Below are 26,795 nucleotides of genomic sequence, written 5' to 3' on the forward strand. Positions count from 1 at the left end.
ATCCACACAAAACATACATAAATAATACACAGAGGCCAAACTTTACACTGACCTGTTAACCTGAAGTGACATGCTGGGCTGCAGTGCCTTCCATCCTGAACTAGGCAATTGGTCTGGTGAGTCACAGCTTTGCAGTAGGACAGCCCAGGAGGCGGAGCTTAAGGCACATAGGGGCGGAGCTTCGACCGGCAGTGGTGGGCGGGGCTTGGGTCGACCAGCCGAGAGGGGGGGTGTGGGGGTTACGATGTGCTCAGCTTTGTGCGGCCCGGGAGATGAGTGAGCTGGGCAGTATGGCTGTCGGTGGTGACAGGGAAAAAAACTTTCTTCCTGTCTGCACTGCAGTCATTGTATCCTGTGTGACTATTTTCAATGGGAGGCCTGGAATAGCCTAATGCAGGATCAGTGGAGATCGCAGTCCCCTTTATAATCAATGAGGATTACAGTCTGACCCCTATGTACCAAGTTTGAACTCACTGATTTACACAATCTTCAGATGGTATATAATGCTTTGTGTCTATGGAGGCATTCTTGCAGGAAAGATATCTTATAATTACTTTATACATAAGCCCTAAAGCTTGTGTTAATATTTAGAAAACTCATATTATGATTAGAAAACTGTCAGACTATGAACCAATGGGGCCCTACAGTAAGTTGCTCAGACAGAATATACAATGTTATAAAATCATCTCTGTCCCTCAAATACATAGTTAGGCTCTACATTGAAGGTATTTCATTGTGCGATATCAGTGTGACTTGTGTGTTAATTGTGCATAGTAGTGATCAGTGTATATCAGTTGTATGAAATCAGCATAAACAGTGTATAGTGATCAGTGTATATTGGCTGTATGATATCAGTCTTACAATTGTATGATATCAGTCTTACCTGTGTATAATGACTGTATGATAGCAGTCTTACCTGTGTGTTATGATTGTATTATATCAGTCTTACCTGTGTATAGTTACTGTATGATATCAGTGTTACCTGTGTATAATGACTATGATATTAGTCTTACCTGTGTATAATGACTGTATGATATCAGTTATCTGTGTATAGTGACTGTATGATATCAGTGTTACCTGTGTATAGTGCTGTATGATATCGGTTACCTGTGTATAATAACTGTATGATGTCAGTTACCTGTGTATAGTGACTGTATGATATCAGTGTTACCTGTGCATAATGACTTTATGATTTCAGTTACCTGTGCATAATGACTGTATGATATCAGTTACCTGTGTATAAGGACTGTATATCAGTTACCTTTGTATAATGACTGTATGATATCAGTGTTACCTGTGTATAGTGCTGTATGATATCAGTTACCTGTGTAAAATAACTGTATGATGTCAGTTACCTGTGTATAGTGACTGTATGATATCAGTGTCACCTGTGTATAATGACTGTATGATATCATTGTTACCGGTGTATAGTAACTGTATGATATCGGTGTTACCTGTGTATAGTAACTGTATGATATCAATATTACCTGTGTATAGTGACTGTATGATATCAGTGTTATCTGTGTATAATGACTGTATGGTATCAGTGTTACCTGTGTATAGTGACTGTATGATATCAATCTTACCTGTTTATAGTGACTGTATGATATCAGTGTTACCAGTGTATAGTGACTGTATGATATCGGTGTTACCTGTGTAGTGTGACTGTATGATATCAGTATTACCTGTGTATAGTGACTGATATCAGTGTTACCTGTGTATAATGACTGTATGATATCAGTGTTACCTGTGTATAGTGACTGTATGATATCGGTGTTACCTGTGTATAGTGCTGTATGATATCGGTTACCTGTGTATAATAACTGTATGATGTCAGTTACCTGTGTATAGTGACTGTATGATATCAGTGTCACCTGTGTATAATGACTGTATGATATCGGTGTTACCGGTGAATAGTGACTGTATGATATCGGTGTTACCTTTGTATAGTGACTGTATGATATCAATATTACCTGTGTATAGTGACTGTATGATATCAGTGTTATCTGTGTATAATGACTGTATGGTATCAGTGTTACCTGTGTATAGTGACTGTATGATATCAGTCTTACCTGTGTATAGTGACTGTATGATATCAGTGTTACCAGTGTATAGTGACTGTATGATATCGGTGTTACCTGTGTATAGTGACTGTATGATATCGGTGTTACCTGTGTATAATGACTGTATGATATCAGTGTTACCTGTGTATAGTGACTGTATGATATCGGTGTTACCTGTGTATAGTGCTGTATGATATCGGTTACCTGTGTATAATAACTGTATGATGTCAGTTACCTGTGTATAGTGACTGTATGATATCAGTGTCACCTGTGTATAATGACTGTATGATATCAGTGTTACCGGTGTATAGTGACTGTATATCAGTGTTACCTGTGTATAGTGACTGTATGATATCAGTGTTACCGGTGTATAGTGACTGTATGATATCGGTGTTACCTGTGTAGAGTGACTGTATGATATCAGTATTACCTGTGTATAGTGACTGTATGATATCAGTGTTACCTGTGTATAATGACTGTATGATATCAGTGTTACCGGTGTATAGTGACTGTATGATATCGGTGTTACCTGTGTAGAGTGACTGTATGATATCAGTATTACCTGTGTATAGTGACTGTATGATATCAGTGTTACCTGTGTATAATAACTGTATGATATCAGTTTTACCTGTGTATAATGACTGTATGATATCAGTCTTACCTGTGTATAGTGACTGTATGATATCAGTCTTACCTGTGTATACTGACTGTATGATATCAGTCTTACCTGTGTATAGTGACTGTATGATATCGGTGTTACCGGTGTATAGTGACTGTATGATATCGGTGTTACCTGTGTAGAGTGACTGTATGATATCAGTATTACCTGCGTATAATGACTGTATGATATCAGTGTTACCTGTATATAGTGACTGTATGATATCAGCCTTACCTGTGTATAGTAGAGAAATGTCTATAAAGATATTATAGTATAGAGGGCGCTGTCATGTGTCAGTTTTCCTAGCAGCTGCTGGAGGGAGGTAGTCAGCCTCCTATAGAGTAATAGAATCAAGTGGAAAGCAGTGCTGATAATGAAAATGTACACAATTTAATATACATACACTGAATGCAATAAAATACAATATAAAAACCACAGATAAATTGAAACATATGGAGCATCAAAAGGTCACATGTGACATGGAGAAATAAAACACATGATATTGAATCTCATGCAAATAAATGAACCCTGTGGGCACTAAATACTGATGCAATTAAATTGGAATGGACACCGATGAAATGTCATTCAAGGAGAGGGTAGGATGAAGTTTGTAAAAGCAATCCAATGATATAGCGATAGTTTTACCAGCTTAGACCAAGATGATTGAGGAACCTGAAATTAGCGATGGCATCACAGTCAGCGAAAATCCAACGCAAGGGATGCTGCCTCTTAACAGTCAGTGCTGGAAACAATGGATAAGGTCCCAAATCCAATTTGGTATTCCAATGCAGGGTAGGTGTCAATGTCCAAAATATTAGGTGCCGTTAGTGTATTTTGTATGTATATTAAATTGTGTACATTTTCATTATCAATGCTGCTTTCCACTTGTTTCTATTACCTGTGTATAGTGACTGCATGATATCAGTCTTACCTGTGTATAGTGACTGTATGATATCAGTCTTACCTGTGTATAGTGACTGTATGATATCAGTCTTACCTGTGTGACTAATATCAGCCCCTGTCCCTTTTACTGTGCCGGAAGGATCACTCAGGTGAGGTGACCAAGCAGTTATTGTTCTTTCCTTCTGCCCCTCTGGTGGCTGGTCACAGCCCTTAAGCAATGAACCCAAATCAGCTGTCAATCTTCACTTATATTAAATATGTGATTCCCAAAATTTCTGTCTGATTTCAAAACTTGTCACATGGTATCCACATGGTGTATTTCTGTAAGCTTTCATTATTATTTATTATTATTATTATTATTATTATTTATTATTATTATTATTATTATTATTAGTATTATTATTATGTTAGTATATTCTACAGAGAGTAAACAAGAATCTGATTGTTTCCAGCATCCAGGATCCAAATACAGACTCTGTGCTGGAATATTTCCACACAAAGAACGTTGCAATGTCAGAAAGATTTCAAATACAATGGAGTGAATATGTGTTTAACAAACGTAAATATGTTTATTATAGCTGAACATTCATAGTTATATTACACACGATACAGATGAAAATAATTGCTTTGCTATAAGAATCCTCATTGCTCAGTCTACCTATGGCTGTCACTTGCTGCTGTCCCTGAAGAGGATCAGTCAACGACTAGTAACCCTCTACAGATAACAGAGTAATAAAGAGTAGCGATATAGGTTTCTCTAATGAAATAACAACTAATAATATATGTTTATAGTAGGGATGTGCAGGCTCGGATAGGTTCGAGTTTGCACGTGGAGTTCGGATTTTTCCCTCCAAAAAAACGGAACTCAGAAAGAGGCAAAACGTCATCTTACATGGACGAACATCATCATTCCTGGACAAAAGTTACATCGAACAGCATATGAACTGCTCGCTATTCTTGTGGTTGGTTTTTCCTACCACAATTTTGCGAGAAGTTCTGGCTATAAAATAACCCAGTGACGTGGTCAATGACGCTGCAGTTTAAATTATGCACACCCATAAAACGCCCGCTTTGACCTTTAAGCACGCCTGCGTTCTGATCTCCACTCCCCGTTTTCAAGCACCTTCCCCTGTTACCACCCACATACGCCTCATTCTGTCAATCAAAATAGCAGGCCTTCGCTATATAGCGAACAAACGATTTTCGGCCGCACTGACTGGTTTGCGCATGCGTATTAAAAACCGTACGCATGCGCAGATGGGCGAACATCGCTCGGAACGAGCGTACTGCCGCTTACGAGCGGCTCTGAATCAGGCCCTTTGTACTCATATATATAAATAAACACAACCCTGGAGATTAGACACTTTATAACAATAATATTATGGGCTCTATTTAATACAATCCGCATTTTGAATGCAGATTGTAGTGTGATATTACCGACTGAATTCGTATTGCGAATTCAGGAAATATCACAGGGAATTTTACTAATTCTACTCCAATTGCCCTTTAGTAACTTTGGGTGAAACTAAAATAATGTGAAAAGGGTGTGAAAATAATGATAATAAATAGAGACCTATGAGAGATAGCACAAATAAACCTCACCTATATCTTAAAAACCACTATAATAATTACCTTCTTATACAGTTTGTCCCAGGGATCATTACAGTAACCTTTGTAATTTTTTAGCTCTTTCTCGTCCTCCGCAGTGACGGAACCAACAGGAACGACTCCAGCCGGATAATTTAATACATTGTACAGCATTGTGCAGGCAATGGGAGCTGAGAGACATAAGAGAGATTGGTGACTTATGTAAGCTTCTAAGTGGCGCCCTCTTATCGCTTTGTCTAATACCCAAACCCAAACTTATAGCTGTATTGCTTCATAATTGAACAGCGCTGTGGACTATGCTGGTGCTATTTACATACATGTTAATAATAATAATAAATCATTTAGGAAGGCTTTTGTGACATCATGTGCCTAACCCTAATCCTCCCCCAAGTGCCTAACCTTAACCCCTAACCCTCCCCCTAACCCCGCTACTCACCTTCAGAATGCCGGTGGTCGGGATTCCAGCACCAGGACCTTGACCGGTGTCGGCATGCCGGCACTGGTATTTTAAGCACCGGCATCCTCTTTGCTAGGATATTAACTGTATCCCCTGTGAGCTTCACATCATACGTCTTATTTTGTCACTGTTGCACACTAATTGCCATTGTGTACAAAATGAGGTTACAGTATTACTGAGCACTTCTCCTTTGTATAAGACCAATGCTCTGTATATGTACTGTCCCCAAACACCTGCTCATTACAGACCAATCACTCAGTGCCAGAGCCGTAACTAGACTTTTTGGTGCCCTGTACCAGAAAGAGCATTGGCGCCCCCACATTTTTCAAATAGGGACATAATGAACCCAAAAAAGGGCCATGGCTTCATGGGGAAGGGCCAGGGAAGTGATAGAAGAGGCCAGGAGATGCTGGGGATGAAATAAGAGGAAGCTACAAGCAAGAATGATAATAAACAGAAATTTGACAGGCCCAAACAGTGCCCTCTGACCTGTGGTGCCCTGTGCCATGGCACAAGCCACACTACCTTAGTTACAGCCCTGCTCAGTGTATTTTGATGTGTGCTTCTATACGTAACGTTTTGTAGTATAAATCATAAATGAGAATGGATCTTTGATCAGTGTCTGTGGCTTGTGGTATACTGTATTTGTGTCTTGGATTTGATCCCCATAATTATGGTGCTTAAAACTATTCCATATACCAAAGTTTCACAAACTCCGACATTTACAGTCCAGGTTTTATGGATAGCCATACCGAAATCCAGATGGTTAAATCGAATTGACTGAGGTACTAATTAAGTCATCTGTGCTCAAGTATGGATATTCTTTAAAACCTGGACTGTAATGGCAGAGTTTGGGAACCACTGCCATATACTTCTGGTATATGAAGCTCTGTGAGTATGACTATATGGGGCATATTTGGCTGGTTGCCTATGGGTATACTGACCATACGGGGCACATTAGATTGATGGAATACAATGCTCTATGGGTATACTGGCCATTAGAGGCACATTAGGTTGGTGGCATACAAAGCTCTATGGGTATACTGGCTATACGGGACACATTAGGTTGGTGGCATACAAAGATATATATCGGTATAATGGCCATACAGGGCACATTAGGTTGCTGGAATACAAAGCTCTATGGGTATACTGGCCATTAGAGGCACATTAGGTTGGTAACATACAAAGATCTATATCGGTATAGTGGCTATACAGGGCACATTATGTTGGTGAATACAAAGCTCTATGCGTATACTGGCCATAAGGGGCACATTAGGTTGGTGGTATACAAAGCTCAATGGGTATACTGGCCATACGGGGCACATTAGGTTGGTGGCATACAAAGATCTATATCGGTATAGTGGCCACACAGGGCACATTAGGTTGATGGAATACAAAGCTCTATGGGTATACTGGCCATAAGGGGCACATTAGGCTGTTGGCATACAAAGCTCTATGGGTATACTGGCCATATGGGGCACATTAGGTTGGTGACATACAAAGCTCTATGAGTATACTGGCCACAAGGGGCACATTAGGTTGGTGGCATACAAAGCTCTATGGGTATACTGGCCATAAGAGGCACATTAGGTTGGTGACATACAAAGCTCTATGGGTATACTGGCCATATGGGGCACATTAGATTGGTGGCATACAAAGCTCTATGGGTATACTGGCCATATGGGGCACATTAGATTGGTGGCATACAAAGCTCTATGGGTATACTGGCCATATGGAAGTAAGTTAGACAATTGAGTCTGATAATTCTTTTGTCATGAACATTGAATATATATTTTTTCTCTGTACTGAAATAAATATATCCTTATGTACCATAGCGCACATGCTGAGATCTCCCTTTTATTCTGCAATAAGAACTTCTTATATCTTATATGAAGTAAACCAGTTATATCATTATCATTACATTATGCACATTCTATATCTCATGTTGCTGTATTGGCTGCTAATAATTAGTGAGTGTTGCATGTGCCACTGTCATTATACACTGCAGGACCCCATCGGAGGACCTAAGGTGGTCCTACTGTAGTGAGAGGGGGTGCAGCTACAAGGACCCGACAGCTGAGAATGGTTTTCTATTAAACCTAAGCCACACCATTTCCAGCGGACAAAATGTACAAAAGGGCTCGTAATAAATGTTGCTGTGGGGCCCATAAATCTCCAGTTACACCCTGTATAATAATATATATAAATTAGTGACGAAACACTGTGACTTATAGAAATACCGTAAAGTCTCCCCGGATAACCGATGTTGAAGGCCGGGCCCAACATGGGACATAGGACCACATATAGATTCAGCTTTCTCCACTCAGTGAGGAATTCTGTCTGGTATTCCTAAAAGAAAAGACTTATCATAAGAGCTGACAATCACAGACAGACCTCCGAGAACAGACTGGGGTACATGAATTATAGGTATTTAATATGTGAATAAAATTTAACAGTGTCATTAAAGAGACATTACTGAGAAATTATTTGAAATTAGAATTACATATATTAATTAAATATGAACACACTTGCCACATATACCATGTTTACCAGATATATATCCAATCCTCTCCTATTTACATCTCTGACCTTATCTCCGTGCACACTCCTGCCCGGGTTGGGTACGGGATGCCGGTGGTCCTCCCGACAGGGTTAGGATACCGACACCTGTCAGTCGGTATCCTAACGCTTCCCCTAACCCTCCCTCCCCTATGCCTAAACTTAACATCCCTCCTAGTGCCTAAACCTAACCTCCCTCTCCCTGCACCCTAAACCTCCCCCTAGTGTCTATCCCTAACCCCTAACTCTCCTCCTAACAGGATTCTGACAGGTGTCTGGATTACGGCGCCGGTATTCTAATTGCCGGGATATTGACTGTATCCCCTCCCGCCCATCCACTTCGCTCCACAAATTAATGCTCACCAACTAATTACTTCATCCCACTCCCTCCTGCAAGATTTTGCCCGTGCTGCTCCCTACCACTGGAACTCTCTTGCTCTCCCTTTCCCTATCAGACTCCACATCTCTACAAAGTTTAAAACAGGCTCTCAAGACCCACTCCTTTATCAAAGCTTTCCAGCTCTTATCCTAACCTACCTTCCATGCTCCTTACTCACTGTCTCTCCCCTCTGTGTCACCCCCATCTGTCTCCCACTCCCCTTTAGATTGTAAGCTCTAACGAGCAGGACCCTCTTCCCTCATGTGCTTCTCCTTTTCTCACTTATACAATCATCTCTTCCCCATGCCCAACAATGGCACCAAATGTTCTGTACTGTAATTATTTTTTTCTTGTTTTGTTCATACTGTTTCTGTTTGCGTACTCTGTAAGGCCCTAATGAACCCTTGTGGGCGTCCTGTGGATCCTAAGGACTTTGAAGAAATAGGTATACTTCTGAAGAAGCTGGATATCGATTTACCAACGAATCGCGTTAAGCCTCTCCACCATCTATATCCATTCATCTTGGACACTTTGACACATTTTCCTGCTTTTGGGACATTTGCATCAACTCCACAGGATAACAGCTACAAGTGGATCCCATCCAGTCTATACTCTGTGATAATACCAAAAGGATTTGGACACATGATAATTTCTTTGGACTGAGATTAAGGATACGCCACCTGGTAAATATTTGCTGTACCTAATTACACGGAACCAACAATTGTCCCACAGCTAGTGTCTTTATCGAATATGGATTAACCAGCCTCCCCTAATAGCGATTACATATGACTACAACTATTTTTAATACAGCACTTATTTTGTGCATTTTATTATTTTCCATATAACAAATTTTATTATATTGTAATGTATTAAATGTGATATTAATTGACTACACATCCGTATCTGAGTTTTTATATACAACAACTATATATAGCGCTGGTATCAACTATTTGTATATTTGAAGAAATATAGTTAACAAAGATAAGTCTACCATAACTAAATTTCTTCTTCAGGGTCCATAGGTGATCCACAGGGATACCATGGGGATGTCCCATAGCAGTTTCCCCTAAGGCCAGGGACGCTCTTGAGCAGAAAGGAGAAGGTGTAGAACCTGAGAAAGGTGTGGACGGAAGACCACGTGGCTGCCTTGCACAATTGTTCAGCAGAAGCGCCACATCGAACCGCCCACGAGGGTCCCACATACCGAGTAGAATGTGCTGTAACCCTGTTTGGAACAGGAAGATTAGCTTGCATGTAGGCCTTAGAGAGTGTCATTCGGAGCCATCGAGCCAGAGTCTGTTTGTTAGCTGGCCAGCCTCGCTTATGAAGGCCATACAATACAAATTTGCCATACAATACAGAATCTGATTTCCTAAAGGAAATAGTACGATCCACATAGATCCGAAAAGCACGAACCACATCCAAGGAGGTTTCACTTGCAGAAATATCCGAGGACTGGAAGGCCTGAACCACAATCTATTAATACAAATGGAATCGGGATACCACTTTAGGGAGGTTACCAGCCCTGGTACAGAAGACAGCTCTGTCTGGATGAAAGATCAAGAATGGGGAGTGACAGGAGAGCGTTGTCAAATTATATACCCTGCTCACAGAGGAGATAGCGAAGAGAAAAAGCGTCTTCACTGTCAGCCATTTGAGGTCTACTGAGTCCAGAGGTTCAAACGGAGGAGCCTGTACAGCCCGGGGAACCAAGGACAAATCCCACGGAGCCACCGGATGGACAAAAAGGAGGTTGAAGGCGGAGAGCACCTTGAAAGAATGTTCTAACATTAGACAGGGGAGTGATCCTTCACTGGAACCAGATTGACAGAGCAGAAACTTGAACTCTAAGGAAGGCCAGATGGAGGTCGAGGTCTAACCCAGCCTGGAGAAAGGCAAGCCCCCGGGAGACCCTAAAAAGTATATGGTTCCCCTGGGCTCTTAAAGGGGTCTCTCAAGAGTCATGCCGTGAAAGACAGATGAGGTAGGTATGGGTACAGGCAAGGACTCTGCTAGTAGATCCTGCCATAGAGGCAGTGGGAATGGAGTGTCTATGGAGAGACTTCGTAGGTCGATGAACCAATGTCGCCTGGGCAAGGCTGGGGCTATTAGTATCACCATCCCGACTTCTTGCTTGAACTTTCGGAGAACTCTCAGGAGGAGAGAGATTGGAGGAAAGAGGTATGCAAGATTTAAGTCCCACCTCACTGCCAGAGCGTCCACGAAGGCAGCTGAGGGATCTCTGGTCCTGGACCCATACCTGAGGACCTTGTGGTTGTGACGTGAAGCCATCAGGTCTATGTCTGGCAGGCCCCATTGTCCACCAGGAGTTGAAAGCCATCCAGATTTAGAGCCCACTCTCTGGCGTGTATGTCCTGATGACAGTCCGCTTCCCAGTTGAGCACTCTGGGGATGAACACTGTTGAGATTGCCGGGAGATGACATTCGGCCCAGACCAGAATGTGTGCTTCTTCCCGCATGGCTGCCCGACTTTGCGTGCTTTCCTGATGGTTGAGGTAGGCTACCACAGTCAGGTTTTATGCTGAATTTAGACCGGCCTGTCCCGAAGCAGATCTTGTGCCAGAGAGAGCGCTCTGTACACTGTTTGCCCCTCCAGAATGTTTATGGGCAGGCGACTTTCCTCGGTTGTCCACCATCCCTGAAAGGTATGATGACCGATTACCACATCCCATCCGCGAAGGCTGGCATCTGTAGTGAGAAGTCCCCAATTTGGAATCTAGAAGGGGCGACTCTTGTCCGGATTGGACGTCTGTAGCCACCATGAGAGGGAAAACCGAACCTCCGGAGAGATGAGGATCATCTGGGAGCAGATCAGATGATACTGCCCGTTCCACCGGGAGAGAATCAATTGTTGAAGGGGCCTGGAACTGGGCGTATTCTACCATATCAAAGGAGATACCATGGACCCCAGGACCTGCATTGCTAAGTAAATGGATACCCCCTGATTGTAGAGCAAGTTGCGCAAGTGTAGTATAATAAGTTTGTCCGCTGGCAGAACAATCCTCTGTATTCGAGAATCCAGGAGTGCCCAAAGATGTACAATCCGCTATGTCGGAGATAGGTAGGACTTTATCCAATTGATGAGCCAGCCGTGTGTTTGCAGGCAGTCAACGGTCAGCTGGAGATGTCGTTGTAACACAACTGGTGAATGTGCCAAGATTAAGTGGTCATCTAGGTATGGCAGGATTCTGATTCCATGGCACCTGAGGTGGGCCACCATAACTTCCATTATTATGGTAAATAACTGAGGGGCTGTTGTCAGACCAAAGGGCAGCACCCGAAACTGGTAATGTTGCTGCAGAACATCAAACTGTAGGAACTGCTGGTGGGTTGGAGTAATAGGTACATGCAGATATGCATCCTGAATGTCCAAAGAAACCATGAAATCCCCAGGCTCCAATGCCAGGACAATTTATCACACATTTTCCATGTGGAACTTGGGTACTCGGATAAATCTGTTGAGGGGATGGAGATTTAGAATAGGCTGGTGAGACGCATTCGGCTTCTGAATCAAAAAGAGAGTGGAATAAAAACCTAGTTCCTCGTTGAGCCGAAGGAACCGGTATTTTCACACATGAACGCAGCAGGGAGTGAATAGCTTCCTGGAGGGCCAGGGCCTTGATAGGGTCTGATGGGGGACATGTGCAAAAAAAATAGCTGGGGAGGACACCTGAGGAAGGTGAGGGCGTACTCCTGAGAGATCACTTCTCGGACCCAAGCATCTGTTGTTGCTTAATGCCAAGATCAGACGGAGAGTTTGTCGTCAAACTTGGAACCTGGACGTCTGGCCAACCAAGACTGCTTGGATCACGGCTTAGTAGTCTTGTGAGAACTAGACTGCCTGGAAAAGGACTGCTCACTTGCCTTACCATGAGGGCTAAAGAACAGAGAAGAGGACAGCCTAGGCTTAGGGACAGCTTCTTCCTAAATATGGAAGATGTAGGTCAGTTTTACCCTGGTAGGGTCTTATGGCAGGCTCTCTTCCAGTGCCTCTGCCCATCCTTCGATAGCCTTAGCCACACAGGCCATGGCCATACTGTAGCTGGCCTGCTGATAGCGCCAGAAAGCAAGCAGACTGACTTGAGACAAGTAAAAGCAGAGTAGAACTTCTGACAAAGCGTGCCACATGCGAATCAACAGTAGGAGGGATTTCTGACTTAGCACACTCACTATTAGGGAGAGGGTAAAAAGACACTAGTCTTTTTGGGACCTGGAACCATTGCCAGGAGTACCCCAAGCTTCCCCCATGAGCTCAGTTTGCTGTTCTGATAGAGGGAATGCAGCCTTAACCACCTTTTGACGTTTAAACATCTGGGTTTTTGGCTTAGGGGCCGGCTCATCATCCTCTACATTCAGGATCGATATAACCGCCCTCACTAAAGGAGGGACATCCACTGTTGAATGACGGTTCTCCTTGCCCGAGGGAGACCCGGAGAGAGAACCCTGTGCATCATTTGCCTCCACAGATGATGCATTAGAATCCGAAAGCGGGGTGGACTGAGAGGATGATACAGTCCGCCTAAGTGTTTTAGTGGCTGTCTGTCCGCCTTTTGCTGATAGGCGGCAGACGATTGAGCCATATTCTGCACTGAGTGGACATAAACATCCATCCAAGGAGGATGCATAGGGGTTACTGACATAGTAGGCTGTGATAGCTGTGGGTACCCCATGGTGGAAGGCAGCATGAGGGCTTATAAGAGGTCCACTAGCTGCGTCATAACCTATGATAAGGAGGACACCAAAGGTGGCTCCTGGACAGGGGCTGGTACGGTGGACTGAGGAGGTGGTACATAACAAATAACACACAGACCATTCTGCATGAAATCCTAAGGGGACAAGCCCGCTGAATAGGATCTGCAAGTAACCAGCACAGGGGCCTCAGGCTCCCTTTTACCCTTAGAAGACATAGTAATAACCAGCTAGCAGCACATAATCAGTGTATGACTAGTAATGCAGAGTGACACCTTTCACAAATACAAGTAAATGTGAAGTAATAATGAACCCCTACACGCCTGGTAGTTGAGGGTTTAAATAAGAGCAGCAGGGATAGATATAACTGACGGAACGTTTTAAGACAGTATAATGCACATAAATAAATCTACTTATAATGGGCACTAAATCAACTACTCAAGCCTCAAAGGGCTGGCAGAGTTATACAGGAAGACTGGACCCAAATCTCCTGAGACCTGTAGCTTCAGAATTAATGGCTGCTGAGTGTCTCCTATAGGCAGGGCCGGATTAAAGGGGGGGCAACAGGGGCGATCGTCCCTGGGCCCCCACACCTGAATGGCCCCCACACCCAGCCATCGGGGTTAAAGTGAACTAGAGGAGACGGAACCAGTTCCGCCTCCTCCGGACACCTAACCCCGGTGCCGCACGGAGACACCAAACGCCCGCTGAGATTGTAACCAGCCGGCACCCGGCTCCCTCCCCGCAGCGGCAGCCAGAGCCGGTGACTAGAGCTCACACGTGAGCTCCGGCTTCCGGCTCAGGCAGTGAACTATGGGAGAGACGTCATGCGTCTCTCTCATAGTGCAGAGGAGCAGCGCCAGCCGAGCGGATCAGAAGGCAGCGGGAGCGGGGCTTAAGGTAAGTATGATTTAATTTTTTTCTCTTTTTAGCGCAAGCGACTTTTCCACTGCTGTGGGGGACATTACTCGGGGGGGGACTACTGGGGGCATTACTACAGGGGACATTACTCGGGGGGGGACATTACTACTGTGGGCATTACTCGGGGGGGGATTGCTACTGGGGGCAATACTCGGGGGGCATTACTACTGGGGGCAATACTCGAGGGGGACATTACTACAGGGGACATTACTCGGGGGGGACATTACTACAGGGGACATTACTCGGGGGGGCATTACTACTGGTGCCACTACCACAGGGGGCATTACTACTGGTGCTACTACCACAGGGGGCACAACTACAGGGGTATTACTACTGAGGGCAATACTATTGGTCACATACAGGGGGCATGACTACTGGGGGCACAACTACAGGGGTATTACTACTGGGAACACTACTACTGTGGGTATAACTACAGGGGGCATTGCATAGGGGGCACTGCATAAGGGGCAACACTCCTGGGGGCACTACTACTGGGTGCACTGCATAAAGGGCACGTAATGGGGGCCCCCACATGTTTGTTGCCCAGGGGCCCCCACAGACCTTAATCCGGCCCTGCCTATAGGGAAGAGGGTGAGGAGGAGGAACAGCTCAGAAGCGGGAAATCTCAAAGTGAGAGATCGTGCTCTGGGCTGGGGGAGAGGATGCCGGGGGAGAGCCTACCTCCCCGCTGCTACACCAACCGCCAGGTGCCGCTGGCCTCTTCATGGTCCCCGATGCCAGCTTTTAACTGCACCTTTGGTCTAGTGGGGGAGCGGATGAAGCAGTCACCCCACTGCAGCGTCCTCTGGCAGATCTCCACCGCCGGAGGTAAGGACTGCACAACATGCCTTACCTGTTCTTCTTCGTCTGTCTGGCTGCAGCCCTGGGTCCCTAGTGGAGTTGCAATCAGAGCCCCGCTGGCGCCCACCGTGATCATCAGACCACTCACCCATTAGGACGCCTTGCTGCTTGCTCAGATAAACAACAAAAAAACCTCATAAAAAAATCTTGGGGCTGCCTAAGCAGTCCCCCTGTCTAAAGGTGCGACCGGTCCTGCTGGCACCAAATGAAAAACTGTCTGCCTGTGGCTGGGGGCGGGGTATAAGTGGAGGAAGACCGGGGCATCCTGGGAGCTAAAGCTTTAACTGTTTGGTGCGTGGATCTCTCCAACCACACACCCCCCATGGTATCCCTGTGGATCCCTATGGACACTGAAGAAGAAATTATTATTAATATATACGCAATGTATACTACCTGCACGGCTATCTGCTCCTCCCAGAGATGCTTCACAGATCTAGATGGAGGAATGAGAGAGATCAATACAGACAATAACAGCAAAACATAACAGAGAAAACACAAAATCACAGAAACTTTGATGGAAGAAAACCTACAGATCCACCGAGTCTGCTCTCTCTGTGAGCCCGATTCATTAAGGATCGCAACTGCTAAAGCGTACAAAGACTGCCGATTGTTGCGTACTGCGCATGAATCGCAGTGTGCAAAGACACCACTGTGATCACAATGCGATCACCCAGAGCACGGAGAGCGATCACATAGTGACTGACAGGCAGTGAGCGTTTGGGGGTAGTGACGAGAGGTGGTCAGAAAAAAAACGCTGGCATGCCTGACCATTTGAACGCCGTTGCATGGGCGTGCATAAATTAGCCAGTGCGATGGCATAAGCAGCTTGAGTACTTACTGCGTGCAATGAGGTTAGCAATGTCTAAGTAGGGTCAGGGCTGCTGTAATTCTGCATGGCCGATGGTACTCGATATTACCCATTTTTATGGAGGCTTGCAAGGTATTACGGATGTAAGATAGCAGTAATAGGAGGCAGTGGACGTCTCTATGCAGGCAGCGCGAAGGCATTGTGACTGCAATCATTAGCATATTTTCACAGCAGACCTGCGCGCAATTATGAAGCTGGAATCGCAAAAGCGATCCTTAATGAATCAGGCTCTATGTTTTTATTGTATATTTTAGACAGAATCGGTATGAGTTCAAATCCCGATGCCTGAAGACCGGCACTAGAAGATCCCTAGAAGGGTAAATATTTGTACTATAGAAAGGGCACTAGAAGAGTAAGTATTTGTACTATTTCTCACCCTCTCCCCCCCTAAGCCTTCTTTAGGGGTGCCTAACCCCCCCTAATGCCTAACCTCCCCCTGTATAGTTATCACAAAATTGATAAAAAGGTAGAACTCTGGCGCACGGTAACTGTGTCGGCCCAATCTCAATCCCTATACCTGCCCAGACAAGTAAAACATACAGAATTAAAAAGCAATGGGAAAAAAAGATCTAAGGCGATACAGATAAAATTATACTTAAATCGTGGAGGTCGTTGATATGGAGGTTTTTCCTTTTCTAGAGATGATCCACTCCGTGGAATACAATATGAAATTTAAACACAAACATAAAAGACCATTATGTGAAGTAATATCAAAACGTAAAACTACAACAAAATGAAATAGTCCTTTTGTGTTTCTGAAGAAAAAAAGGGTGATATCCGTTTTTTTCCAAAAGTAAATGTCAATCAAACAAATCAGGATAGATCCTCACCACCACAAATCTTAGAGATGGGCGTACCATAAACTCACTTAATACGTGAATGAGAAATATACATAAAGGTATCTTTCAAAATACTTCACCGTGTGTCAAACGAAAGATTGAAGCATAAGCGTACCCCAACTCACGTAATAAGAAGTTGGGATCAGCATATAAAGGTATCTTTTCCACAAAAAACTAAAAAACCATAGGTAAAGAAGACTTTTGATTTAAAATAGAGGATGAGGTATCACTTCAAAAATGGTTTATTAAAAATACAAATATTAAAAACATGTAAAATAAAATAAAAAATCCTTGAACAAGTAAAGATGAAAATTAGAAGTATTAACAGTAGTATCTCCTCTTACAGGTAAAAGGTCCGGACTGAAACCCGTAATGGATCTACTATATACCTCAAAAATATCAATCCAAGTCTCTCTTATAATCCATAGAATGCCTACAAATCTCTCCACCAACGCCGTTTCGATCCTCCTTGGATCTTTATATTTTTCATCAAAAGTCTTCTTTACCTATGGTTTTTTCATTTTTTGTGGAAAAGATACCTTTATATGCTGATCCCAACTTCTTATTACGTGAGTTTGGGTACGCTTATCCTTCAATCTTTCGTTTGACACACGGTGAAGTATTTTGAAAGATACCTTTATGTATATTTCCCATTCACATATTAAGTGAGTTTATGGTACGCCCATCTCTATGATTTGTGGTGGTGAGGATCTATCCTGATTTGTTTGATTGACATAAACTTTTGGAAAAAAACGGATATCACCCTTTTCTTCTTCAGAAACACAAAAGGACTATTTCATTTTGTTGTGGTTTTACGTTTTGACATTACTTCACATATGGTCTTTTATGTTTGTGTTTAAATTTCAAATTGTATTCCACAGAGTGGATCATCTCTAGAAAAGTAAAAACCTCCATATCAACGACCTCCACGATTTAAGTATAATTTTATCTGTATCGCCTTAGATCTTTTTTCCCATTGCTTTTTAATTCTCCCCCTGTAAGTGCCTAAACCTACCCCCCCTCCCCGCTCCCTAAACCTAACCCTCCCGGGGGGGTGACTAGCCCTAACCTACCCCTGGGGTTGCCTAACCCTAAACCAACCTTCCCCTAGCCTGACCCTAACCCTCCCAGGGGGGTGTCTAATCCTAAATCCCCCCCAGGAGTCCCTAACATAACCCCCTCCCTGCGGCTGTCCGCACCCTGCGCCCGGCTTACCTTCGTTCGGTGTGCCAGGCGTCAGGATCCCAACGTAGGGATAATGATAGGCGGCAGGATTTTGACACCTATCATTAGTCCCTTGGCGGGATATGACAGTCGGGAAGCCGGCGGTCGGCATTTTGCCCGCCGGCTTCCTGACTACATGCATTTTAGACTGGTCTTAAAAATATCCGCATGTTTACACCATGTATTCTCCAATTCTTTTACTGTGTAAGCCCCAACCACAATGGTCAGTAGACAATTCCTCATACCACCCAACATTTGCGAGGGTCGCACGTAAATTTGGGGGCCTTGTCATACGTCACGCCCCCAATCTTAATCATACTGGGGGCCTCCTTCCACCGCTGCTCTGCAATTTCTTCCATAGCTGTATCCATAGATTTATCACTCCCTCTGTATCATACATGCCTACTCTCCCGGAAGTCGTGGGAGGCTCACGATTTTTCGGGTAACTCCCCGCACACCCCGTAGAGTAGGCACTTCTCCTGCATTCCTGCCCACTTCCTAGTGAAGTAGGCAGAATGGGGGAGAATTTCTAGAGCAAACGTGGATTCCCGTGTAGGGGGGCGAGGCTTAATGACGCTATTCTGCAATAATCAAGTCATTTGGTCCCGCCCCTATTTAAATTTGCACCAAGGACACAGAGTGTGAGCGGGTGGGAATTTATGTGGAATAATCCACCAGGGTAATATATCTATGTAGAGAAAAGTGATTGGACACTGACAGGACATAGATAAACAATATTTTATTGACGTCAGTACTTTGCAGGTCCACCACGTGCAGTGATTACTGCAGACACCCTTCTTGGCAAACTGTCTGTCCACAAGTTACTGGATAACAGCAGGGGGTATGTTTTGCCATTCCGCCTTACGTACAGTGACCAACTGTGACACTGAAGAAGGTCGAGTCAGCCTAGAACGCACCCATCGTTCTAATTCGTCCCAGAGGTTCTCACTGGGGTTAAGATCTGGAGTCAGAGGTGTCCAGTACATCCAGGTTACCACATTTTCTGTATACTAGTCCAGCGTCACCCTGGAAACATGGCAGGTGACATTGTCATCCTGATAAAAACATTAATTGCTTCTGTAGAACTGCCACAATGAACATCTTTATACTTCTCAGAGTTAATGTGACCATGCACGGACCCATGCTAAACAAGCTGCAATGCAGAGGTGTCCAATCACTTTTGTCTACATAGTGTACATTGTATATGAGAGATAATCTGGAAGAGCACACAGGGTCTTACCTTGCACCAACACTGGAATTTAGAAACCTGGAAATCCTCGGATACTGGAAATATTTAAAATAAGATTTACGTACAGGGAAAAAATATCAGCATCACTATAAATTTAAAAATATTTTATCTTCAAGTTAATATTAGATGCCACATTGCAACACTGAGTTCTATGTACTATACAGATGGTTCAGGATCTGCTCTGAATGCTGAAGTTTTATAATCAGTGGCTATGTAGCTAACCAACAGCGTCCAAATATCTGGAGACGGAACCAGTTACGCCTCCTCCGGCCCACCTCAGCCCAGCGCCGCAGGTAGGCTCCATTTGCTGGGCGCCCACTGATATTCTGTTACCAGCGGGCGCCCAGATCTTTCCCCACAACAACACTGGCAGGTGGAGGCTGGAGCTCACTCCAGAGCTCCGGCTTCCAGCTCCTGAAGTGTGCACTATGGGCGAGATGTCATGAGGTCTCTCCCATAGTTCCGAGGAGCAGCCTGTTGAACGGCCGGGGATTCAGGTGCGGTTCTTATGGTAAGTATTGTGTTGGGGTTTTTTTGTGTATAAGCAGCATTACTACTGGGGGCATTACTATTGGTATCACTACTACAGGGAGCATTACTATTGTGGGCACTACTACAGGGGGCATTATTATTGATGGCATTACTATTGGGGGCATTACTATTGTAGGCATTAATATTGGGGGCACTACTACAGGGGGCATTACAGCTAGGGGCATTATTATTTGGGAATTACTATTGGGGGTACTACTACAGAGAACATTACTACGGGGAGGCATTACTACTGGGGGCACTACTACATGGGGCACTGCATAGGGGGCACTGCATATGGGGCACTGTATAAGGGGCACTACCACTATGGACACTGCATAAGGTCCACTGCCACTACTGGGAGCACTGCATAAGGGGCACCACTACTGCGGGAACTGCATAAGGGGCACTACTACTGTCGGCATTATGTGTAGTAGGGGCACTACTACTGTGGGTATTGTGTATACGGGACATTACTTTGGGTTAAAAAGTTAAAATGCCCATTGGTCACAACTTAATGTACCTGCTGCTTACACACCGCTAATTTCTTCTCATGGACTCAAGGTCTAAGGATTACTATTGGGGCTAGGAAACCCATGTCAGGGCATTATCAAAGTGTCACTTAGGATTTTAGCGAGTATTAAGTGAAGCAATAAAACATAACATATTCACTTATGTAACCATTGTGTAAACCATTGTGTCTGCCGGAGCAATGACAGATTTTCGGAATTATGCTGTAGAGTGAGAAAGTTACTAATCAGTGTTAGGGCACCTGGGCGCACTTACCAAACACAGGGACAGGGGTTGGGGGACAGGAGCAGTCTGTTTCTTTACAGTAGTATTCAGGTTATGGGCTATTGCTAGATATGTTATATATTCTCATATAGAAAAATCATTTATTAATTAGTGGGATAAAAGTATAGCTACAATATGGGGCCTGTTTATTTATTATCAGGTTTTAGACCCAATAATTAGAAAATGATTATTGCCAATAAGGAATGATGTACCGCATGCATGTATTTAAATGCACTCGCAGGAATCTGTCCTTGCTGATTGTAAAAGTAAAGTGATCACTAATGTGACCACTTTGCTTTCAGTTTTCGGGACGTTAGCTACCAGGGCCAAGCTCTGGAATGAATTGCTCGTTTCCGCATTATTTAAGGAGAAATTTGATTGATGAATAGAGTTCTAAGGAACCTATTCATCATCACTTAATTTTTACAAAAGTTGTAAAAATTAAGTTATTGGGCCATTCATTAAGGAGGTAAAGCAGCGGAATGGCCCGCTGTCCCCATACACTAGTAACACAGATATCTCCTACTTACCTTCCTCTGGCGGAATGGCCCGCTGTCCCCATACACTAGTATCACAGATATCTCTTACTTACCTTCCTTTGGCAGAATGGCCCGCTGTCCCCATATACTAGTATCACATATATCTCCTGCTTGCCGTCCTCTGCCGGAATGGCCCACTGTCCCCATATACTAGTATCACAGATATATCCTGCTTACCTTCCTCTGGCAGAATGGCCCGCTGTCCCCATACACTAGTAACACAGATATCTCCTACTTACCTTCCTCTGGCGGAATGGCCCGCTGTCCCATACACTAGTATCACAGATATCTCCTGCTTACCTTCCTTTGGCGGAATGGCCCGCTGTCCCCATATACTAGTATCACATATATCTCCTGCTTGCCTTCCTCTGCCGCAATGGCCCGCTGTCCCCATACACTAGTATCACAGATATCTCCTGCTTACCTTCCTTTGGCGGAATGGCCCGCTGTCCCCATACACTAGTATCACAGATATCTCCTGCTTACCTTCCTTTGGTGAAATGGCCCGCTGTCCCATACACTAGTATCACAAATATCTCCTGCTTAAATTCCTTTGGCGGAATGACCCGCTGTCCCCATACACTAGTATCACAGATATCTCCTGCTTATCTTCCTCTCGCGGAGTGGCCCGCTGTCCCATACACTAGTATCACAGATATCTCCTGCTTAAATTCCTTTGGCGGAATGGCCCGCTATCCCCATACACTAGTATCACAGATATCTCCTGCTTACCTTCCTCTGGCGGAATGGCCCGCTGTCCCCATACACTAGTATGGGGACAGAATTCATCAAGCACCATAAATACAATATTTTCAGAGCTTGATTGCTGGAGCATTCGCCATCTTCCGTATGGGAAGGAGTCCTGGGTCGTGAAAAGGGATCCTTTCGGATGTCGGAGCTCTTGCATGCGTGACCTGCTCCGAGAGGAGCAGTGAAAGTGTTCGGGAAGACAGCTGATTTGATGAATTCCTCTGGCGCTCTCGTCGAGAAGAAACGTTAACTATCGAAGTCCGTTTGGACAATGATAATTAACATATTGAATAGACCAATTAGTGTTTATAATTATGTTGTGTTTTTTTCATTTTTGTTTTTAATGAAATTGTCCGTGTTAAATTTAATTAAGTTCACAAATTTACTTACAGTAAGAATTGTTTTTTTGTTTTTTTTTCGTATCTACTTACTATCGGCCGGAAAATGAAGCCCAGGATCCTCTTCACCACGTCGGGCATCTTACAGAGTTGTGCGCATTCCCCCAGGTTGGGGTCTATGAAGTTGTTCTTACTAATAGAAATAGAAATAAAATACAAGGTGGTTATATAAAGTGGCCCCATTTATTCACTACCCCTGAAATGCGAGTGGGCAACTTACGGACAAAGGTTTTTAGTTTCTCCTGCCTATACATACTATGCCAGGTTATCAGCCCCCGCCATCTTTATTAGTCCCCCTGCATTTCCTGATCACAGAGGTCATGGCATCAGAGACTGCCCCACAAACGCTGGCCAGGATTTTATTATGGATCCGTTAGAGTGCTGCCTCATGTGCACAGCACTCTAGAGCTTCAGCAGTCCCACAGCTGAACATTTAGGGCCTGATTCAGACCCACTCGCGAGCGGCTGTCCGCTCGCAAGTGGGTCGATGTTCTGGACTGAGCATGCGCACGACGGAGGGAGCTCCGTCGTGCGCATGCGCCAGACGCGATGAGCGAAGGAAAGTCCTTCGCTCATTATGTCTGATCAAAGGGGGCGTGCTGTCGATGTTGATTGACAGCACGCCCCCTTTGGTAGGCGTGCCGGGGGTGTGCCTCCCTGACGGGGGCGTTCCCACGGGAACGCCTCCCGTCAGAAGCCGGCCCACTGACATCACTAGTGATGTCAGTGGGAGTGATTTTGGCTCTGATAGAGCCAAAATCACTCCGGAGCTTGCGGTTGAAAACCTCAACCGCAGGCTCCGGCTCGCAGTTTCGATGGTCGCGATGGTCACGACCATCGCGGCCATCAAAATGCACGCTCGTATAGCCTGTGGGTGGTGACCCACAGCTATACGAGCGTCCAGGAGGCGCTCCATTTTCATGGTCCCCGGCCCTCATTCAGAGCGTGCGCTCTGCTCAGAGCGTACGGCTCTGAATGAGGGCCTTAGTTCCCTGCTGACTATAGGCCGCATAGGGGAGCAAGGCCAGAAAGCATCACAGGTGGCCACATGGTGCCTGCAGACAGTTGAGTTGATAGTTACGCCGATTGTCATAAGATATTCTTTAAGAGCTCTGCTAGGGGGGAGATGCTGAGCAAGGATCCTTATGCACATCAACTCATCGTAACATAAAGGGATTCTCTCCCGCTTTCCTGCGTGCCCTCCAGTCTGCTTACTGCAATGTTATCTATATATAACTAGAGAATTATCCTCATCCCTGTGCTCTGATCCCTTGGAGATTCCATTCCACAGCTGGCAACATTCTCCTATTATTGGCTCTGTCTGAGGTAAAAAAAACACCAAATAAATAAAAAATACTTAATTTCTATATATTCTGTATATTGTTAGAGGTGTCCAGCATGGAATCTGGTATCCAGAACATTAGGTAAATCCAGAAAAAGTTCCTGTGACTGAGGACAAATTATGTGATAATTAGGGATGCAATCGGGAAGCCGGCTGACATTAAACTGACAGCCGGCTCCCGACTGTCATATCCCGGCGAGGGTGAAATTCCCGGCGTCTAGATGTATACGCCGCTCATTTCCCCCGATGCCGGGAGACCGGCGCCCGGCATCCCGATCGAAGGGATGCTGGGGCGCCGCGAGCGGACAGCCGTGGGGGGGAAGGGTTAGGTTTAGTGCACCCGGGCGGGACTTAGGGTTAGGCACCCCCCCATGAGGGTTAGGGTCAGGCTAGGGGGAGGGAGGGTTAGGCACCCCCCCGGGGGGACTTAAGTTTAGGCAGCGGGGAAGGGCTGGTTAGGGTTAGGCACATACGGGGGGATTAGGGTTAGGCATTTGGGGGGAGGTTAGGGTTAGGCACCCCTAAGGAGAGTTAGGGTTAGGGGGGTTAGGTTAGTCTATACCTACCTTACAACGATCAGGATTTCCAGCGCTGTCGGGCTCACGCTGCCGGGATGTGTTCCAGTGTCGTGCTGCCGCTGCCGGGAATTGAACCACCGGCCATGCGGGGGCGGTATTTCATACCGATTCCGATAATTATATGTACTGAATAACTTTTCCCTCATTCACTTGGGTCATATAGCTCCTCTCAGTGATTACAGATGGTGGAGGCCAATGGCCATGTCTCCATGTATGTCTCTCACTTCATTCTCCTAATGCTCCCCTTAGAGATTGTTTGTCATGGCTGTTTTTTGTGACTTTCCCTTCTTGCACTTGTGTAGCAGTGCTCCTCTCAGTGACTGTAGGAGGGTCACTGGCGGGCGTACCTATAATGGGTGCAGGCTATGCAGGGCACATGGGCCCCTGGCTCCCTTTATTCCGTTGTGTCGCAGTGCTCCTCACAGTGACTGTAGGAGGATGTGATCATTAGTCCTGTCTGGGTGTACAACATTCCCTTGTATAGCAGTGCTCCCCACAGTGACTGTAGGAGGATGTGATCATTAGTCCTGTTTGGGTGTACAACATTCCCTTGTATAGCAGTGCTCCTCACAGTGACTGTAGGAGGATGTGATCATTAGTCCTGTCTGGGTGTACAACTTCCCCTCATTCCCTTGTGTAGCAGTGCTCCTCACAGTGACTGTAGGAGGATGTGATCATTAGTCCTGTCTGGGTGTACAACATTCCCTTGTATAGCAGTGCTCCTCACAGTGACTGTAGGAAGATGTGATAATTGATCCTATCAAGGTGTATAACTTCCCCTTATCCCCTTGTGTAGCAGTGCTCCTCACAGTGACTGTAGGTGGATGTGATCATTAGTCATGTCTGGGTGTATAACTTCCCCTTATTCCCTTGTGTAGCAGTGCTCCTCACAGTGACTGTAGGAAGATGTGATCATTGGTCATGGCTGTGTTTATAACTTTCCCTTTATTCCCTTGTGTAGCAGTGCTCCTCACAGTGACTGTAGGTGGATGTGATCATTAGTCATGTCTGGGTGTACAACTTCCCCTTATTCCCTTGTATAGCAGTGCTCCTCACAGTGACTGTAGGAAGATGTGATAATTGATCCTGTCAAGGTGTATAACTTCCCCTTATTCCCTTGTGTAGCAGTGCTCCTCACAGTGAGTGTAGGAGGATATGATCATTAGTCATGTCTGGGTGTATAACTTCCCCTTATTCCCTTGTGTAGCAGTGCTCCTCACAGTGACTGTAGGAAGATGTGATCATTAGTCATGTCTGGGTGTATAACTTCCCCTTATTCCCTTGTGTAGCAGTGCTCCTCACAGTGACTGTAGGTGGATGTGATCATTAGTCATATCTGGGTGTACAACTTCCTCTCATTCCCTTGTATAGCAGTGCTCCTCACAGTGACTGTAGGAAGATGTGATCATTAGTCCTGTCTGGGTGTATAACTTCCCCTCATTCCTTTGTAGAGCAGTGCTTCTCACAGTGACTGTAAGAAGATGTGATAATTGATCCTGTCAAGGTGTATGACTTCCCCTTATTCCCTTGTAGAGCAGTGCTCCTCACAGTAACTGTAGGAAGATGTGATAATTAATCCTGTCAAGGTGTATAACTTCCCCTTATTCCCTTGTGTAGCAGTGCTCCTCACAGTGACTGTAGGTGGATGTGATCATTAGTCATATCTGGGTGTACAACTTCCTCTCATTCCCTTGTATAGCAGTGCTCCTCACAGTGACTGTAGGAAGATGTGATCATTAGTCCTGTCTGGGTGTACAACTTCCCCTCATTCCCTTGTAGAGCAGTGCTCCTCACAGTGACTGTAAGAAGATGTGATAATTGATCCTGTCAAGGTGTATGACTTCCCCTTATTCCCTTGTAGAGCAGTGCTCCTCACAGTGATTGCAGGAAGATGTGATCATTGGTCATGGCTGTGTTTATGACTTTCCTCTCATATTTTTATGTTTTCTCTTGGTTTTTCCATACTTTTGTCATATTATAATTATAAATATGACAAAACCCTTTTTATTTTTTCTGTTCTTTTTCACTTCAATATGAAAAGGGGGTCTATTTACTAAGCTTTGTTAGGAGATAAAGTAAACGGTACCTTACCACCGTTCACTTTGGCCCGTAATCAATTTGAGCCGAGCTACGGCCCGGACTTAACGCTGCCTTCGCCTGTTTTGTAGGCGTTAAAGTATCGCGCGCGTGCCCGCGTATCCCCGTATTCAATTTGAAAGTAGGCGAAAACGGGACCTGGCGATACTTGGATCGGCGTTAAAAAAACTGGAATTTTTGGGAAATAATCCTAGGACCCCCCCAAAAGATGTCCAGACATGGGGGATCACTATGGGTACCCCTGTTTTTGGCTGCAAAAGAAAAATCGGGTTTTAAATAGCCGCTGCAGGTGTTTTTTTTCTTGACTTTGAAGAAGTGATGCAGAAGAGCACTTAGCTAATTTTTTTCGTTTTTAAAAATGGTCCCATCAAATTTGGGGTACATGAAAATGGGTACTAGCATATTTTTAAGTCCCAAAACGCATTTTTATAAATTCTGCAAAAATGCACCTGCCACGGCTATTTGAAAC

At 44.8% G+C, this 26,795-nt stretch overlaps 1 protein-coding gene across 1 annotated transcript in view; it reads right to left on the reverse strand.

The window, feature by feature from the left end:
• Positions 1–26,795, reverse strand: part of LOC148524860 (fatty-acid amide hydrolase 1-like) — a gene marked incomplete at its 5' end in the record, with an annotated part of 54,936 nt that overhangs the window by 7,770 nt on the left and 20,371 nt on the right. Inside the window, 5 exons of the mRNA XM_088471594.1 lie at positions 5,257–5,402; positions 7,930–8,038; positions 15,513–15,552; positions 19,291–19,334; positions 22,343–22,442. Coding sequence (XP_088327720.1) covers positions 5,257–5,402; positions 7,930–8,038; positions 15,513–15,552; positions 19,291–19,334; positions 22,343–22,442 — 439 coding nt within the window. The remainder of the gene's footprint in view (positions 1–5,256; positions 5,403–7,929; positions 8,039–15,512; positions 15,553–19,290; positions 19,335–22,342; positions 22,443–26,795) is intronic.

The sequence above is a fragment of the Taudactylus pleione genome, unplaced genomic scaffold, assembly GCF_031769625.1.
Source record: "Taudactylus pleione unplaced genomic scaffold, aTauple2 ptg000115l, whole genome shotgun sequence".
In the NCBI taxonomy this organism is placed as follows: domain Eukaryota; kingdom Metazoa; phylum Chordata; class Amphibia; order Anura; family Myobatrachidae; genus Taudactylus; species Taudactylus pleione.